Below are 17,359 nucleotides of genomic sequence, written 5' to 3'. Positions count from 1 at the left end.
TTTTCTCTGTTATACTCCTCCTTCTCTTTTCTTTTTCTTTTCTGTGATAAGTAACATATACAAAAAAGCAGTAAATTTCAAAGCGCAGCATAACAATTAGTTATAGAACAGATTTCAGAGGTTGGATTGGGTTATAATTCCACGATTTTAGGTTTTTACTTCTAGTTGCTCTAAGGTACTAGAGACTAAAAGAAATATCAGTATAATGATTCAGCAATCATACTCATCTGTTAAATCTTACCCTTGTCTGTATAACTTCATCATCACCTTTGATCTTTCTTCCACTCTTTAGGGGTATTTGGGCTATGCCCATTCTAAATTTTTCATGTTGGAAGGGACTGTCAATAATATGGGGTATGGGGGTGGAACTAGCTGATGTTCTGGAGAGGCTGGCCCCTCTGCATTTCAGGACTTATCTGGTCCAGGGAACCATCTATACATTGTCAGTTTCTGGAAAGTTATCCTAGTACATGGAACCTTTGTAGAATCTTATATATTGCCCTAGGTGTACTTTAGGATTGGCGGGAATGTTTTGGTTGGGGTCTGGCAAGTTATGATAGGCAGCAATACCTAACTCAAGTTTATGTGAGAGTGGCCTCCAGAGTGGCCTTTCAACTCTATTTGAACTCTCTCAGCCACTGATACCTCATTTGTTATACTTCCTTTCATCTTTTGGTATGATTTTCAATTTTAAGTAATTTGATAAGCCTTCCTGATGTACTAATGCTAAATGATGGATATTTTTTAACTTATCCACCTACTACACAAAACCAGTGAACATTTGATGGCTACATTTTTGGATAATATTTTTGTTTTTTTTTTTTTTCTTTGTTTTGGTTGGTGCTAAATTCTAGTAGTGCTTTGATTAAAATCAGGAGACAATTGTTGAAAAGCATTAAAAATAGATTAAAAAACTAAAGGTTAGTGAACACAGACCCCATAGGTAAGAGCTTCCTACCTACCATTGTCAAAGCAACTAATTATGAAGATTCCTAAAGTACAACTCATTTGAAATATGTAAGGCAATTTTATAAAAAAATGTTTATTCATTGCATTTTACACAATTTTGGGAATGAAGATTGATCTACAAAACCTCTATTGTCCTTCATAGACTGTATAAAGCAATAGCTGAGACAATGTGCCAGAAAAATCACCTACCTGTTACTTCCATTGTGATCTGGGTAATTTGGGTGGGGTCAGGTGAAAACTATCCTATGACCTTAATAAATATGGCCTACTTAATAGGGAGGAGTGTAGCCAGAAGTCCTCTGTGATTGGAAAACTCTCTAAATGCAGTGGCTCGCATTAATAAGTCAAACTGGACTGCCGAAGGTACACTGTTTAAAATATTTGACAAATTCACATGTGCCTTTTGGGGCAGGATGTGGGGTTTGGTATTACTAACAATAAAGACAAATAATTATATGATTTCTAAATTTGTCAGGGTTTCTATGAAAAAAAAATGTCATATCTTTGACTCACAGTTTTGGAGGCTACCACTCCAAACTCACAGTATCATCAGACCATGCTTTCTAGAGTTTCTAGCATTTTGTCACATGGAAATCTCTCTCTTCTTCTCTGACTTCTACTTCCATGTCCAATTTCCTTTGCTTATAAGGACTTCATCCATATTGGATTAGGGCTGTCCTCATTTAATTGTTTATGCCCTAACTAATAACATCTTCAGAAGACCTATTTATAAATGGGTTCACACCCACAAGACTCGGGGTTAAGACTTGAACATATCTTTTGGGTGGTAAGTTTTTGATTAAATCTTCAACATATGACCTAGAAAACATTCTGTTCTTTGGTACCTTTGGAAAGGATGTTTCACCACATGTCCCTCTAGACTGTGGGATGATGCTGATGTTCCAATTACATTTGGCTTAAGTTTGGTCAAACTTCAGTTTATTATTGTGGCTTTTTTGGTATGTGTGCCTGGTTTAGATAGAAATAAGACAAGATTTGACAAATGAAATCATATGCACTGCAAATTTTACTCCAGATTTCTTTACATGGATTATGTTGCATGAAAAAAGAAAAAAAAATGTGTTTTTCTATGCCTAATTATATTTCTAGTGTTCAATAAATGATCAAGAATAATTAGCTAAGCTAAATCTTAGAGATACAGCATGATCAGCTTCAAATAGCATCTTTATAAGGTGTCCTAAATAAAATTATTTCATTCAAATTCTACTTGGTTGACACAATTCCTTTTGGTCCTTTATACTGGGTAGCTCTGTTCTGTTACTTTTTCCACTTCTGACTTGAGTGAACTTCTCAAGTAAACAGGTTAAGCAACCTCACACAACTTTTTTTAATGTTCAGTATGCTAACATCAGTGGGAATGGAATGCAACAGCATAATTCAGGGTTGGGTTGATACTTATGTTGGCTCCAAGGAAGTTCTTTTTTGATTCCTTGAATCTCCACATCAAAGTAAACCACTTGAACAAAAGCAAATTTGACAGTCATAAAATCCCCTGACTCTGTCCATCTCCATCACTTAGATATGCTAACCAGCTGAAGGGGAAGAGAGAGGAAACTGCAGGAATTGAGAGATGCAAAATAGCCTGATGAGTGATCAGAGAAAAAGTGTAGGGCCTTCCATAATGCAGTATTTTAATACCTCTTTCCAACTTCTTATTTGTAATCTGAACACCTCAAGGTCTTAGATATCTAAATTAAGGTCTATCTTTGTTTGAGAGGATGTACATTTTTTAACTTACAGACTCTATTAGATTTACATCACCAATGGCATAGACATTTAAAGAGGTATAATTCTTGAGAGCCTTGGGATTTTATTGTTAGACACTTTGGCAATTGAGAGTATATTAAAATTTATGAGAGAGAGAGAGAGACAAAGTGAGAAAGAGAAGGAGAGAGAGAGGTAAATTAAAATAAAATAAAAAATAGAGGTGAAATAGTCTACCTCTGCCTCGACATCAGGAGCTTACTATTACTGGCAGATTTGTCTACACAAGTAGAGGCAATTATATTTTTTAAAGTTAAAAACAAATGAACAAATAAAAGGGAGATTAAAAATTAAAAATAATTATTAATACTGAATATATTTATTTTTTAAACTAAAAGTATTCATATAAAAACATATTAGTGGGAGTTATCCTTTTTTAATGTAATTCCTTCAAACTGCATTTCATTGGCAATTATATTGGTACTGAGAAGAGATGCTACATTTATGTTTCTATGATTCATTTCCCTATGGCTATCTTCAATTTTTATTATATCAAATGCATTATGTAAGTGATATTTATTGCATTTGTTGGTTTTTTTACCCTTTTTAAATTGTTGTTATATTTAACTTTTTGACTTTCCTAATTCTATAGTTATTATACAAAGACAAATATAATCACTCTGTGCTCTCAAAGATTGTTTTCTGGAAGATAAAAAAGATATATACTAAATACATAAATTTTCTCTGTTTAGTTTCAATATGGAGCCCACTTATGATTTCCTACACATCTACGAAGGGGAGGACTCAAATAGTCCCATAATTGGGAGTTTTCAGGGCTCACAAGCCCCAGAAAGAATAGAGAGCAGTGGGAATAGTCTTTTTCTGGCATTTCAAAGTGATGCATCTGTGGGTTTCTCAGGATTCAACACTGAATTTAAAGGTACTGTGATCAGCTTAATCTGTGTGCAAATTAATTTGTATTGAGAATGTTTTCATTGTAAAAATTTCTTTAGAAAGTCTTCCATATCTGTTCAATTTGTAAAATGCTGAATGATTCTTATGTGTCTGGGGAAAGGAATCCTCTCTCCAGTGGAGAAGAAATGTTAAAGCTGAAAGAAGAAAAGTAGGGGACATTTTCCCAAATGTATGGTCTTTAAAAATAAACTATGGTTTGAGTGATGAAAAATTTAATAACTTGAAAAATTGTTTAAAAATGTGTTTTTATTTTCTTCTAATTTTTCTCTTTTAGATGATTAAATTTAAGTAAATTAAATTTGTTCATTTTTTCTCAGTTTTTAAAAATATGTAAAATATCTGTTACCTTTTTCTCTATTTCTTTCACCCATGTCTGTTGATTATATGAGTGTTAAATCATTGCTCTCTTCTTTAGTCACCAGATTAGTAGATTTCCATTTTTGTTTGTGATACATCATCCCCTATTATAACCAACCAAGAAAAGAAAACCCCCAAATAATAAAACATCCTAAACTAAACATTTTCCTATTGGGTTTATTAAAATGGAATATATTCATTAAAACCTCCTCATGTGAACAAATTACAAATTTATATTACAAGAATTAGAGAAAATGATTTAACAAAAATAAATTTACAGTAGTAAGCTTTATAATTTATTTATAAAATATGTATCATTTAAACATTTGCATTCAATTAGTAGAGAGAACTATAAGAGAAAATATGAGGTACATTTTATCTTTGTTAACTTTATAATGTATTTCTCTCTTTGGGTCTAAGAAAATTAATCAATTTCCTCCAAAACTTCAAAATCCACAAACTTACAGCTCTTTATTAAAATGTACTATAAAAATTATATTTCAGCAATCAGAAGAGTTTACTGTCATTTTTGGGTAGGATCTGTAGTGTTCATGAGCAATTAAAAATATTACATTGAAGCACTTGCCATGTTATCAGATAGTTTCTGTATTAAGAGCTTATCTGAAGTGCACCTGACCATGAGAGTTTTCTGTTCTGTAATGAGTCCATGGAGGGCACACCTTCTGCTAAATATAAGACTGTAAGCTAAGTATTTCTTATTCCTACCTCCAGTATACTTCTAGATATAAAAAGGTACTTAAAACTGCTTTTGGGTAGATGAATCAAAGGATGTGTGAATAATTGAAGCATAAATTCTGTCCTAGGTACATGTAGGAAGTGCTATCGATTTTGATTTTGCATTATTTTGTAGCTAGCATAAGTATCGATGTGGGGGCTCTAGCTCTTAATATTTTAAGATTCTTCAGTGGAGTCTATATAAAAATAAATACCAGAGGAAAACAAAGAAAGACAATAATAATGATGATATTGTATCAAGCAAAGAGCAGGCTCATGTTATGGTCAGTGAAGCAGGTAGCAGAACCAATTCTCAGGGATGATAGAAATAGAAGGAACAACAGGGGAGTCATGCTGTGTAATATTGAAAGATTTCTGGCAGATTCAATCTACTCAGCCTCCTCTGAAGAAAAACTTGGATGCGTTCTTAACTGGAACAGATATGAACAACAGAAAAGCACACCATATCATAAAGTCAGCTAATTAGAAAATATGACAAATTTTAAGCAAATAAAGCACCAGTGATTTATCACCAAATATCTTGAATTGAAAACTTGAATAGAATATCTTGAATAGAAAAGGGAGCCAAAAGATTGGATGCAGTTCATTTGAAAAAAAACTGTCATCAGAAATCTATATTAGTGAAATGAAATAGAGTATGGTATCATTGGCATTCATCAAAACAATAAACTAAAAGAAATAATAAAGTATAGCAAAAATGAGCAAAAGCCTTGCAAAAGCAACAGACATATATGGATAGACATATACTAAAAATTGTTCATTTTACAGGAGAAAAAAATATGACCTAGATAAGTGCCTTGTATTTAATAAATGCTCAGTATATTCATAGAATGATTAAATAAACACAGCAAAAGGGAAAAACTTTTATAGTACACACAGTTTTATTTATTAGTTCCTTTTACGCTTAAATGTTCTAGTTGTAAATAGGGCTTAAGGCACTACAAAAAATTATCAAAATGTCATCTACCTTTGGAAATGTCCAAATAAGTTTTTAATAATTAGTGAACATCAATCCAGACATGCCGCAAGATGCTTGCTAGAGACTTTAATAATAGCAGAAATAGAGACCCTTCAGAAAAGTTTCCACTAGAGTGCTTGACCTTATCAGTTAGTAAACATATCTCTTCTACTAAGTTAAACATTCATCCCTGCTAGGACCTACCACTCAAAGAGGGTGGTAAAATCATCCAAACATCTTTCTATGTTTATGCTATGAGTCTACCTTCCATTATCCTTATAAGAAAGAGCTCTTAATTTTCATGAATTAAACCAGTCTCCTTTTCAGAAGCTTAATTCTCCAATCTCCTCTTGAAGTTATGATACAATTATATGTTTCTATGTTTTCATGTAAAAAAAATGAAAAAATGAGTTTAAATTTTGTGGTTCAGTATTAAAATCCATTACCAAAAAAGAAATATGAGTATATAAAAATGTAATGCTCTGTTTTTTTAATCTAGATGAAGGAAAGCCAATACCAATTCTGTAATAAATATATTTAAAAAGGAAGAAATATAATTTTTAGAAGAAACAACATTTGAATAAAGGAATTTTTCCTATTCTTCCTATATTTGACTAATAGGTTAATTGTGTCATTTGTCAATCGATAAATATCTCTGGGTATTTTTTTGTATGCCAGACACTGTTTTAGGGACTTGAATAAATAAGAAAACAAGCAACCAAACAAACAAAAAATTAAGATTTTTGCTCTCATTTCTTATATAAAGAAACCAAGGGAAGCCTGTTTTGATCCTGGAAATACAATGAATGGGACAAGGATTGGAACAGACTTCAAACTTGGCTCAACGATTACTTACCAGTGTGATTCTGGATATAAGATTCTTGACCCCTCATCTATCACATGTGTGATTGGTGCAGATGGGAAACCAGTCTGGAACAGGATCTTACCCTCCTATAATGGTATGTGCTGACTCATTTTTTCCACCTCTCCCACATACACACGAATTAATAACTCTCTTTTTGAATGCAAGATCTCATTTTTAAAAAGGCTTCACATGTTATTACCATACTCCTCTTGCCAGTTGTTAGACTGTCTTATAAAACTAGTGCATAATAAACATTTGACATTCTTGAATCATTTAAGTTAGCAAATTATTAGTCATTCCCATGGTTTCTAGAAGAGGATAATAATTTTCTTTCACTTACGTAGTTTGGTATTTTTCACCCCTTTTTTTGTGTGTGTGTGTATTCCAGACTTATCTTCTACATAAAAGACACTAACTAATATTCTTTAAGCTAAATATACAAATGGATGTGATATTTCCCCACCAAACATCAATAGTTTGTAATTCTTTACATAGAGATTAAATGAATAAATTTAAAATCCTCTTTTAAAATGTATGATTAATCTTCAAGAACAGATGAAAGTAATCTCTAGTGATAGTAATTAGAATAGCAGCTAGTTTTGCAGATGGTTTACTGGCAGGAAGGGAATAGGAGAGACTTTAGGTTGATGGCCATGCTCTGTGGTTTTGTCAGGCGCTCCATGGGCAAAATTCATCAAGCTGTGAATGTGACTTGTGCTCCTAATTGTGAGTGAGCATGGTATACTTAAAAAAACAAAGGTAAATAAGAAAAAGGAGAAGGCAAGACCCCATGATTTGTCAAATAAAAATTGATTTCCAAGGTTATTTCAGGATGAACCCAAAGACTAGTTCAGTTAGGTAAAATAGGAATATTAAATTAATGCTTCCACCCTCACCCCCACCACAGGAGAGTCTAAGGATGGTACTTAAAAAAACCAGCATGTTAGAAACAAAAACCAGAGGGCAGACCATGGTGGCTCAGCAGGCAGAGTTCTTACCTGCCATGCCAGAGACGCAGGTTCAATTCCTGGAGCCTGCCCATGCAAAACAAAACAAAACAAAACAAAAAACAGAAAACAAACACATAATCCAAACTTAATGCCCTATATGTTCTGTTACTTCTATGTTCCTGCATTTATCCATCTTATGAGCCTGTAAGCATTTAAGTTAAGGAACCAGGTCTTACTAGCATGATTACTGGCCTAAAGTAGGAACTTAATAATTTCTAGAGTAAATAAATTAAACAGTGAATGACTAAAATAATTATGATGAGAATATCTACATCCTGTTGTACCTTCCTATTCTTACATATTTTTATTCTTTAATAATGGATGTAGGAATAATTATTGAGGTCTCTCTGATTTTGAAAAATATACAAGATCAAAGAATACAAAAGAAGGTGAAGTCAAAGGGATTACAGTCCATAAAACCACTCTCACATCTGACACCAAATCTGGGTTTGGGGATCTCCCAAAACCAACATCAGTTTTGATAATTTGCTAGGACTCACAGAACACACCAGATGCTGCTATACTCTCAGTGATGATTTGTTGGAAAGAATGAATATAGGTTAAAAGCAGCCAAGGGAAGAGATTAATTGCAGAGTCCAGGAAAGCTCCAAACACAAAATTTCAGCTCTCCTTCTCAATAGTTTTGGACAGTATTGCTTTTCCAGTGTCTTTGCATGAAAATACACACAGAATGTTGTCAACCAGGGATGCTCATCCAGGTCTTGGTGCCCCGAGTTTTTACTGGGCTTTCTGATGTAGTTTAATGATGGCCCATGTGACAGATTTCAGTCTTCAGCCCTTCAGGAGACTGAGATAAAACCACCTGACCCAAAGCCCCACATTTTGATTTGCTAATGCTGCTAGAATGCAATGTACAAGAAATGGGGTTGGCTTTTACATAGAGGATTTATTAAGTTATGAGCTCACAGTTCTAAGGCCCTGAAAGTGTCCAAATTAAGGCATCCAGAGAACAATAACTTGACTCTGAAGAAAGAACTAGATGTCCAGGATTTCTCTGTAACATGGGAAGGCACATGGTGACATATGCTGTCACTCTCTCCTGGCTTCTGATATCAAATGGCTCTCTTGGCTCCTGTTTCCAGAGGCTTTCTCTCTAAACATTTGTGCATCCTCTCTTAGCTTTTCTGACTCAAACTCTGAGCTTGATTTCCTTAGCTTAGCATCTCCAAATGTCTGTGTCTTGGTTTCATAACTCTGCTCTCGGTGTCAGCTCTGAGCTCTCTCTCTCTCTTTCTCTCTCTGTGAGCTCTTTTAAGGACTCCAGTAAACCAATTAAGACCCACCTTGATTGGATGGAGTCACATGTTCATAGAAATAATCTTATCAAAATATTCCACTCATGATTAGGTGGGTCACATCTCCATGGAAACAATCTAATCAAAAGATCCCACCCACAGCCTATGATAAGTCTATACCCACAAGGTTGGATTAAAACAGCATGGCGTTTCTGGGGTACAAAATAGTTTTAAAACAATACCCCCACCCTAAATCATGCTATTACTATCCAGTTCCCCCAGAACCTCAGACAGAAAAGACATACATATCAAGCATGCATTCCAAGGGTTAAGAAATAACCTCCAAGAAGCAAAAGGCAAAGGCCAGACCTCACTTTCTGCAGTGTTAAATTTTCACTACACAAAGAAGGAAATAAATATTTTGTGGCCTCCACATGTATAGCATATAATGTTCAAATAATATTTTTGCAGTATGTTAATGTCTCAATTTACCAATATGCTGTGATTCAGTTTCATCACAATCTTCTTTTGTGGAGAATTAACTTACCCTCCAAATATATTCATTATGTTAATTTCATAAACATATTCAAAGTATAAGTTAGGTCCTGTGAGTTTTCTTACTGCAAAAATATGTGTCTTTCAGCTCTCATGGCATATTGCAAAGCATAGACATAGGGAGGTAACTGTTGGCAGCATTTAAGTCTGTGTGAAAGATCACAAAGAGGTAAACTAGTCCCAGCTGCATTATTAAACAGATGTGCAAACTATAAAAATGGTTCAAAACCTGCCAACTTCCATTTCCTTTATATAAGAGTAATGATAATATCTATGTAATATCCTCTGATTACTGCAAAGATCACAAAAAATTTAAACATAAATAATATACTTAAAAGCAATTTTTTAAAAAGTTAACATAAGCAGAATCATATATAAATGATATTTAAATATATAAATGCCTTTTATGAAGATTTCAGTAGACCAATAGAATTGGAAGAGCATAGAAATCTCATTTATTTCAAACTATAGAACAATATGTTCAAAACTCCATTTTCAATATTTATTATTATCATATTTTAAATTTGAGATCACCCATACACATACAGAGAGTAATATACTGGTAATATACAAATGTAATTATTAATTATATAAAGTTATTTTGTGACTAGCTCTAGACAGTGTGAATTATTATAAATTAAATGATTCTAAAGACCAATTAATTATTTCTCTTGATCTATTTAATTAAAAAAATGCTAAACAATCCTATGTGAAAGTTATTTTGTAAGTTGCTTTGAGAGATTCTTTGAAAATTGAAAATTATAGAATCTTTCTTTTCTAAGTTTCCTAAAAAGTAAAACAAAAATCCTACAGATCTGCCATGACAAATTTTGGGATCCATCCTGTGACTATTTGTTGAAGAGTACTTTGAAAACTATTGCTTTTTGATTTATTTGCTTTGTATATATGTTATACTGTTCAATAAAAAAAGTTAAAAATCTGAAACAAAGAAAAAGTCTTATGGATCTGAAAATAAGTAGAAATTGTTTCACCTTGCTTGTATGTGATGGAGGAAGTAAAACAGAATGGACTTGGTGGAAGAGAGGGTGTTTGGTCTTAGTCTTAAAAGTTAGAACCTGGGTCTATCTCTACAAGGTCAACAAGGTTTGAAACCCAAAATTGGGAACCCTCTGAAGCCCACTATCCATCACAACAAGAGTACAATTAGGCACTCTGCAACTGCCCATCCCCTTTCCTGTCCTGAACCAGGAGCAGCCTCATCTGCATGAGAGTAGAAAGCTGGCCTGCACCTCCACACCTTACTCTCCCATAGCCAGCCACCTTTTGGCTGCCCCTTGACTGCTGAATATGGGGAAAATGCCTAGTAAGGTTTAACAAGAGTGTTCAAGTGGTAAAAGCCCCACAATCCCAGGTTCCTGGCTATGGTCTTGACATTTATCATAGCTTGCAAGTGAACAACTGACTTTCCTAGGTCCTAAGAATCCTCACTTTCCTAAAGGAACATGACCTGGGTCAAGGGGCAGGGGCTAGGGAAGGTGCCCAGGTTTATTATTCTTAGGGTGTGCCCTTCAGAGGCAGCCTAATCCTGCCTTCACTGCCTAATATCTGCAACTTCAGACAAGTAACTCCGGTCCCCAGTGGGATAAGAATACCCACCTCATAAGTGTCACAGGAATTAAATGAGATATGCATAAGACTCTTAAGTGCCTGCAACAGAGTAAATACTGTTTACTCATAAATAGAGAATCATAATTCTCCATACAAATAGCATAAATGATCATTTAATATGGCAATGGCAAAGGACAATGATCTCAAACTCTTTTGGTCTTGTACTTGAGCAACATATAATTATTACACAGGTAATACCAACAGATGCAAAGCATTTAAAGATACTGAACTTCTTTGCAGATATATACTAACCACATTAGTAATACATGAACATAAACATTTAAAGAGATATAATTTTGAATAAAATTTCTAGTATTTTTCTTCTACCTCATAAAATGATCTCTGTACCTGCTTTTATGTTTGTATCTCACTTTGGACATCCTTATACAGATTATACAAGGGAAATAATATGAGGGAGATAAAAGTAGGCAGCTTATATTGAGGAAAGATCATGAAGTTTAGACTTTAGTTCTCTAATGAATGCATTATTAATTTATTGCTATAGAAAAGACAATGCTTTATCCATAGAATAAATAGGAAAAAAAAAGCCACTTTGAGTATTGGTTCACAGCAGAATAAGTAATAACTATACAATCACATTTTAAATTAGAAATAATTTCTTTTCCATGTCTGAAGAACTATGAAGTCAAGTACAATTTTGTTTCCTGGACATCTAAGTGGATTAAACATAAAACACTGATTTTTTCCTATGCTATCTTATTCACATTTAAATAAAACTTAATATTCCAAATAAAGCAGAGATGACTTTCCCCATAGCGTATTTGGGAGCTTTCATGGAGAACAGTACATTTTGTGCATGAAACCAATGCCTGTGGCTCACTTAGATCAACTTTACTTGGGAAGATTTTGCTATATTTTAACATTTTTTATCTTGTATATATTATGGAATAAAGTCAGTGCATTTTGGACTAGTTTGTTTGAAATACACATTATAATTTCTTTCTTTGTGATTCATCTACTTCCTACAGTTTTTGAGCAGTGAGGTTTGTTTGTAGAAGTAGAATTAAAATTGAAACACTCAAGAACCATTTTTATGGATCAAAGTGGCTTTTGTTTGCTAATGTTGGTTGTGGTTTGCATATGATTTTATTGCATTTGTTTGCCTTTACATATTAGACATATATTCCAATTAACCAAATGGATGAACAGCTTTCTTGTTATTCTCTGAAATGAATATCGTTATATGTCTTTTTTTGTTTAGAAAATGATCTGTTTAATGTTGCAATTACCAAATAGAATGTACATATTTATTTTTCATATATTTCTACATTAATATAAAAGAATTTCTAACACAAGGATAGTATTTATTTGTTAGATTAGCACAAACAAAACCATTATTAAGAATTAAATTATAGTTCTCATCATGTTTGTCTCAAGTTCACAAATGTATATTTGTGGCTGGAATATATTATATAGCTGTGATGTTTATCTTTTAAATCTGAGGAAGCTTGTGTAGGCTTGGGCATAATTTATCAAAATAGTAAAGTACCTAAAGTGCCAGGCTTGTTTTCTTTCATTTCATTCTTTTTAGTTTTTAAGGTGTTCTCTATTACTGTAAAGTAATTCTCTTTCATTCTGTCATTGGACAAAATAAATCTTTGTAGCTTTACTTGATAAAATATTTTAGCAGATGCGTTTCATAAAAATAAGATTCTATTTTTTGATAATTTGGGCATCAATATGTTGGCCCAAATTTTTATTTATTTCCACTTTTTATTGATACTTATCATTTTAATTTATAAATATATGGCTTTTTAGAGAGAAAAGGGTACTTCCACAATGATCTGTTTGATTTTTATATGACTGGGCTAAAAGAATATAAACCCCAGTCTCCATTTTTAATTAATTTTAAAACTTTGAACTTTATGCTTTTTAGAAAGAAACAGTTCTGTAATAATTTGACTGAGTTAATGTGCTTGAGGTGAAAAAGTATATCATCATGTGTCTAAACTTATGGAGTTGAGTTGCCAAGCATTTAGTTGGAGACCTTAGTTTTGAAGTTCAGCTATAGAAATTTTATTCACGTAAAAGTGAAAATATTTTTTCCATTACAATTTTTGTAAAACTATGTAAGTGACAATGACAAAATTTTTCTGGATCAAGACATTAGCATGAAGACCTTGCTTAGTTTATTTGAGTAGAATTCCCTCTAGTTACTCTTAAATAAATCAAAGCTTTCAGATGTCTGAGCTGTTTTCTTAAGCTTTTTAGAAAGTGACAGGTTTTTCTAATGTATGGATTTAGAAAATCTTTCAAAAAATCAATAACTCTCTTTGACAACTCAATAATGAATTGCCTTAATATTAGTGTCATATATTCTAAAGTGTTTAATTGTGAGAATGCTTTATCAAGTAAGATCTAACAGTGTGTCAATTACATTCAACAGATTAGGATTTTGTTTCTAATTTCAATCTTATTTTTAGTACTTGAAAAGTGTCATATCAAGAAAGAAAAACTGCAGAAATAGAAACTTTCTCAAATACTAAAAAAAATTCTTATTCATATCATTAAGATATATTCAAGATAAGGCAGTCAAGATACCAAAGTGGCATGGTGAAAAGTATAATAGAAGAGCAGTTGAGTCTACTTTTGTTCTAGTCACAGGCCTACAAATAAATAGATGAACAAACCTGGACACTTCTTATATAAAGTATGAAAAATCAAAATATTGACAATTTAATTCAAAAATGTATTATCAAGTGACTTGGATTTAATTGAATGTCCATTTTTAGATGCTTTAAGATGTATTTTGAGCATGCACGGGTGGTTCAGTGGTAGAATGCTTGCCTTCCTACCTGCTCAATTCCTGGACCATGCACCCCCTCAAAAAATGTATTTTCAAAGTCTGTGCTACACTTTTTTCTTATTTTCTCAGCAAGGTCAATTCCAAAGTAACCATGGAAAAATGAAAACACACAAACATATGTACTCATGCTCATATACACACGTATACTGCAATTATTAAATTGTCTCCGCCAATTTGTTTTCAAGGAGATTCTTTGTTAGTAGGTAGTATATAGATCTTGCTACTATTGCTATAGTTATCTTGCTTGCCATATTTGGCATTTGATAGGGAATGGAAAAAAGTGCTCCATTTAGGAATGGAGGCAGGGAGCAGAAAATAGGAGTATTGCCTATGTTTTCCTATTTGAAATATAAATATCAATAAATTTCCAAATAATAATGCTTGCACTGCACATAGTAGATGCTTGGTAAATATATATTGAATAAATACATGTCTGTGTGTATATATGCATATACACACACTCAAATTGTAGAGATATACATAGATATAGGCATAGATATACAGATATAGATCTATAGGTATAAACATAGACGTAGCTATAGCAAACTCACATATACTGAGCTCTTTATATACCAGCCCATTATTTTATCTGTCCTAACCTTCTAGTTATTGACTACTTCAACTTAAAATAAGCTTATAGAGGTGACACTAGAAGTATTAATAATTGCATCTGTAAGATGAAAAGTTAGACAAAAGTAAACTAAACTAAAAAACAAAATAATTATTTTTCTTTTAGTCCTTTAGTACCATAACAATAGATAAGTGAAATAATCTTTTACATTTAATATGTGAATGATATCAATCAGATAATTTTGAGAATTTTTTTATTATTATTTTTAAATGTTTATTTTTTTGCATGGGCAGGCACCAGGAATCACACCTGGGTCTCTGGCATGGCAGGTGAGAACTCTGCCTGCTGATCCACTGTGACCCACCCAATCCTGAGAATTTTAAGGTAACTTAATCTATCTTTAACATACCTGTTTTCATATTGGTATTATTATTCTTATAATGGTTTTCATTATTATTTTAGCAAATCTGAGAGAGGCCTTAAAAATAATATTATGTCCTCCAACCAAGTAGAATTACTCTTACTCTAACCTGCTAAATCCTTGTTTTCATTTCTCTATTATTTTTGATAGCAATGTATAGCCCATATGTAACTTGAATATTTTAAGCTTTTAAGTAAATATGGCATGCTACTCCTTTAATCACTACTTTTCAGTTTTAGCTGAGATAACCATTACATGCAGTATTATTAAAGGACAACATATAATATTTGGTTGTTTTATTTTCAGCTCCCTGTGGAGGCCAGTACACTGGATCAGAAGGGGTAGTTTTATCACTAAACTACCCCCATAATTACACAGCTGGTCAAGTATGCCTCTATTCAATAACTGTACCAAAGGAATTTGGTAAGGATTTCTTCTTATTGCTTTTAATGTATGTCATATTTCTTTCAGTTAAATTTTCTCTTATTTTATATACAAATATTCCAGCCCTTAATAGATTAAAATAATACAAAAGAGTTGTATCAAAGTAGCAGATTTTCTAAGCATCTCCTTCATAATATCCTCTATAATTCTTGTACTAATATAATATAAAAGTCTTAAAATTCCATCAATGTTTTTGATTTAGAATAATCAGAGAAAAGTAATTTGACTACATTGTTTTTTTTTCAATATCATTAGTTCAATTGACTGTTTTATGTATTAGGGAGATTTGCAAAGTAACCTCTGTAATAGAAGAACATTTTATATCTCTTTGTGCATAACTGTCACATAAATTTAATGATCAGATTATGATGGAAATCATTGGTAATTGAACCAACTTTTGAGTGTTTTAGAGACTTAAAAACAGCCTGAGTTCTGACTTATGCATAGTTCTATTTTCACCTCATGAAACCTGTTCTAGTTTGCTAGCTGCTGGAATGCAACACACCAGAGATGGATTGGCTTTTAATAAAAAGGGATTTATTTTGTTAGTTCTTCAGATGAAAGGCAGCTAACTTTCCACTGAGGTTCTTTCTTACATGGAAGGCACAGGATGGTCTCTGCTGGTCTTCTCTCCAGGCCTCTGAGTTCCAACAACTTTCCCCAGGGTGACTTCCTTCTGCATCTCCAAAGGCCTGGGCTGAGCTGCAAGTCCTGATATGAGGAATGCCGAGCTGCTTAGGCTGTGCTGCGTTGCACTCTCTCATTTAAGCACCAGTCAATTAAGTCAAATGTCACTCATTGCAGCAGACATGCCTCCTAGCTGACTGAGATGTAATTAGCAACAGATGAGGTTCACATACCATTGGCTTATGTACACAACAACAAAACTAGGCATGTTCACCTGGCCAAGTTGACAACTAAATCTAACTAACACAAAACCTAGCTTCTGAGATTCTTCTCCCAAATTTCACTTCCAGTCTAAGCTGGTTTTCTAGAATGACTTCACTTTTAGAAGGAACTTCTCTGGTCCTGAGCCCTTGACTTAGCCTAATTTTGTGTTCTTGTACCCATACTTTCACTCTTGAGGAAGAAAGTTGGTTTTCTTGGACAATTTTGCCTTGGATTCTTTTCTGGAGTAAACTGCATGCTTGCTTTTAAAATTGTGTAGATTATATTCTTTTCATAGATGAAAATTAAAACCCTACATCACCAAAATTTTTCTTTACATTCAAAACAGCAGCTATCCATTCATAGAGATAAAGAAAAATTAAAATTGTAATGCTAGAACTTGAGGTAAAACATTTGTTTAATAAATACAGTTATATGACAAGAGTGGTAATTGCTGGGTAAGAAACTGGCATATGGGAGATCAGTGATTTCTGTGAATTTCCATTTTTTTCTCAGGGCCCTTAAAATCTAAAAATAACCTAAGCTTAGTGATTACTTCAGACTCAGGCATTTTAAATCATATGCCCTATTCATCCTTTGTGATAGCACTTGATTGGTCTCTTAAACCCTTTCATTTAGTTATTACCTGGGTATGTTTTCAAAAATGGTCACATATTAGAGCAGGGCTTTCCTAGTATCTCCATGCATTTTTAAGAAGACTGTGCATAATCTGAGAAGTATTCATGGAGAATTGAGCAGAAGGACCAGTTTCCTCCAAAACAAAAAAATTAATCCGCTTATTCTTTGAATTGAATGGCAGATAGTGTTCTAGTTTAAGAATTGAGTGAATGGGTTTTGAAATGTTTCCTTTCTTTTGATAAACTAACCATAGAACTTAATTTCTAGATTTTAATTTTTCATGCTCTACCAATTCCTCTGAACTGAGATCTGTGATTTAGCCTGAATTAATTCCATATTTGAACAAAAGGTTTTTTTTACCTAAATGCTCAACAACATTCCTCCAATTAGTTTACCATCAATATTCTTTTTATTTTACTGGTGGACACCTGATGAAAAACATGTATCACAATATAAAATAACAAAAAAATTCTAAGACTTTAATTTATTTTAAAAAGTTCTGAGTTGCAACATA

At 32.9% G+C, this 17,359-nt stretch overlaps 1 protein-coding gene across 20 annotated transcripts in view; it reads left to right on the top strand.

The window, feature by feature from the left end:
• The window catches only part of LOC143667177 (CUB and sushi domain-containing protein 1-like), a 315,312-nt gene that overhangs the window by 138,294 nt on the left and 159,659 nt on the right, over positions 1-17,359 (top strand). For 9 of the 20 annotated variants that reach the window (XM_077141077.1, XM_077141079.1, XM_077141074.1 and 6 more), the window contains one exon: positions 3,447-3,634. The exons of 1 other annotated variant lie outside the window; for it this stretch is intronic. In XM_077141077.1, coding sequence (XP_076997192.1) covers positions 3,447-3,634 — 188 coding nt within the window. Of the gene's footprint in view, positions 1-3,446; positions 3,635-6,506; positions 6,700-14,746; positions 14,838-15,180; positions 15,298-17,359 lie in introns of all 20 variants that reach the window. 10 more of the 20 variants (XM_077141080.1, XM_077141094.1, XM_077141083.1 and 7 more) reach the window with 3 other exon arrangements.

Source organism: Tamandua tetradactyla, chromosome 23, assembly GCF_023851605.1.
Source record: "Tamandua tetradactyla isolate mTamTet1 chromosome 23, mTamTet1.pri, whole genome shotgun sequence".
Lineage (NCBI taxonomy): Eukaryota > Metazoa > Chordata > Mammalia > Pilosa > Myrmecophagidae > Tamandua > Tamandua tetradactyla.
Note: the sequence above shows the minus strand (reverse complement) of the source record. Positions and strands in the feature narration are given on the sequence as shown.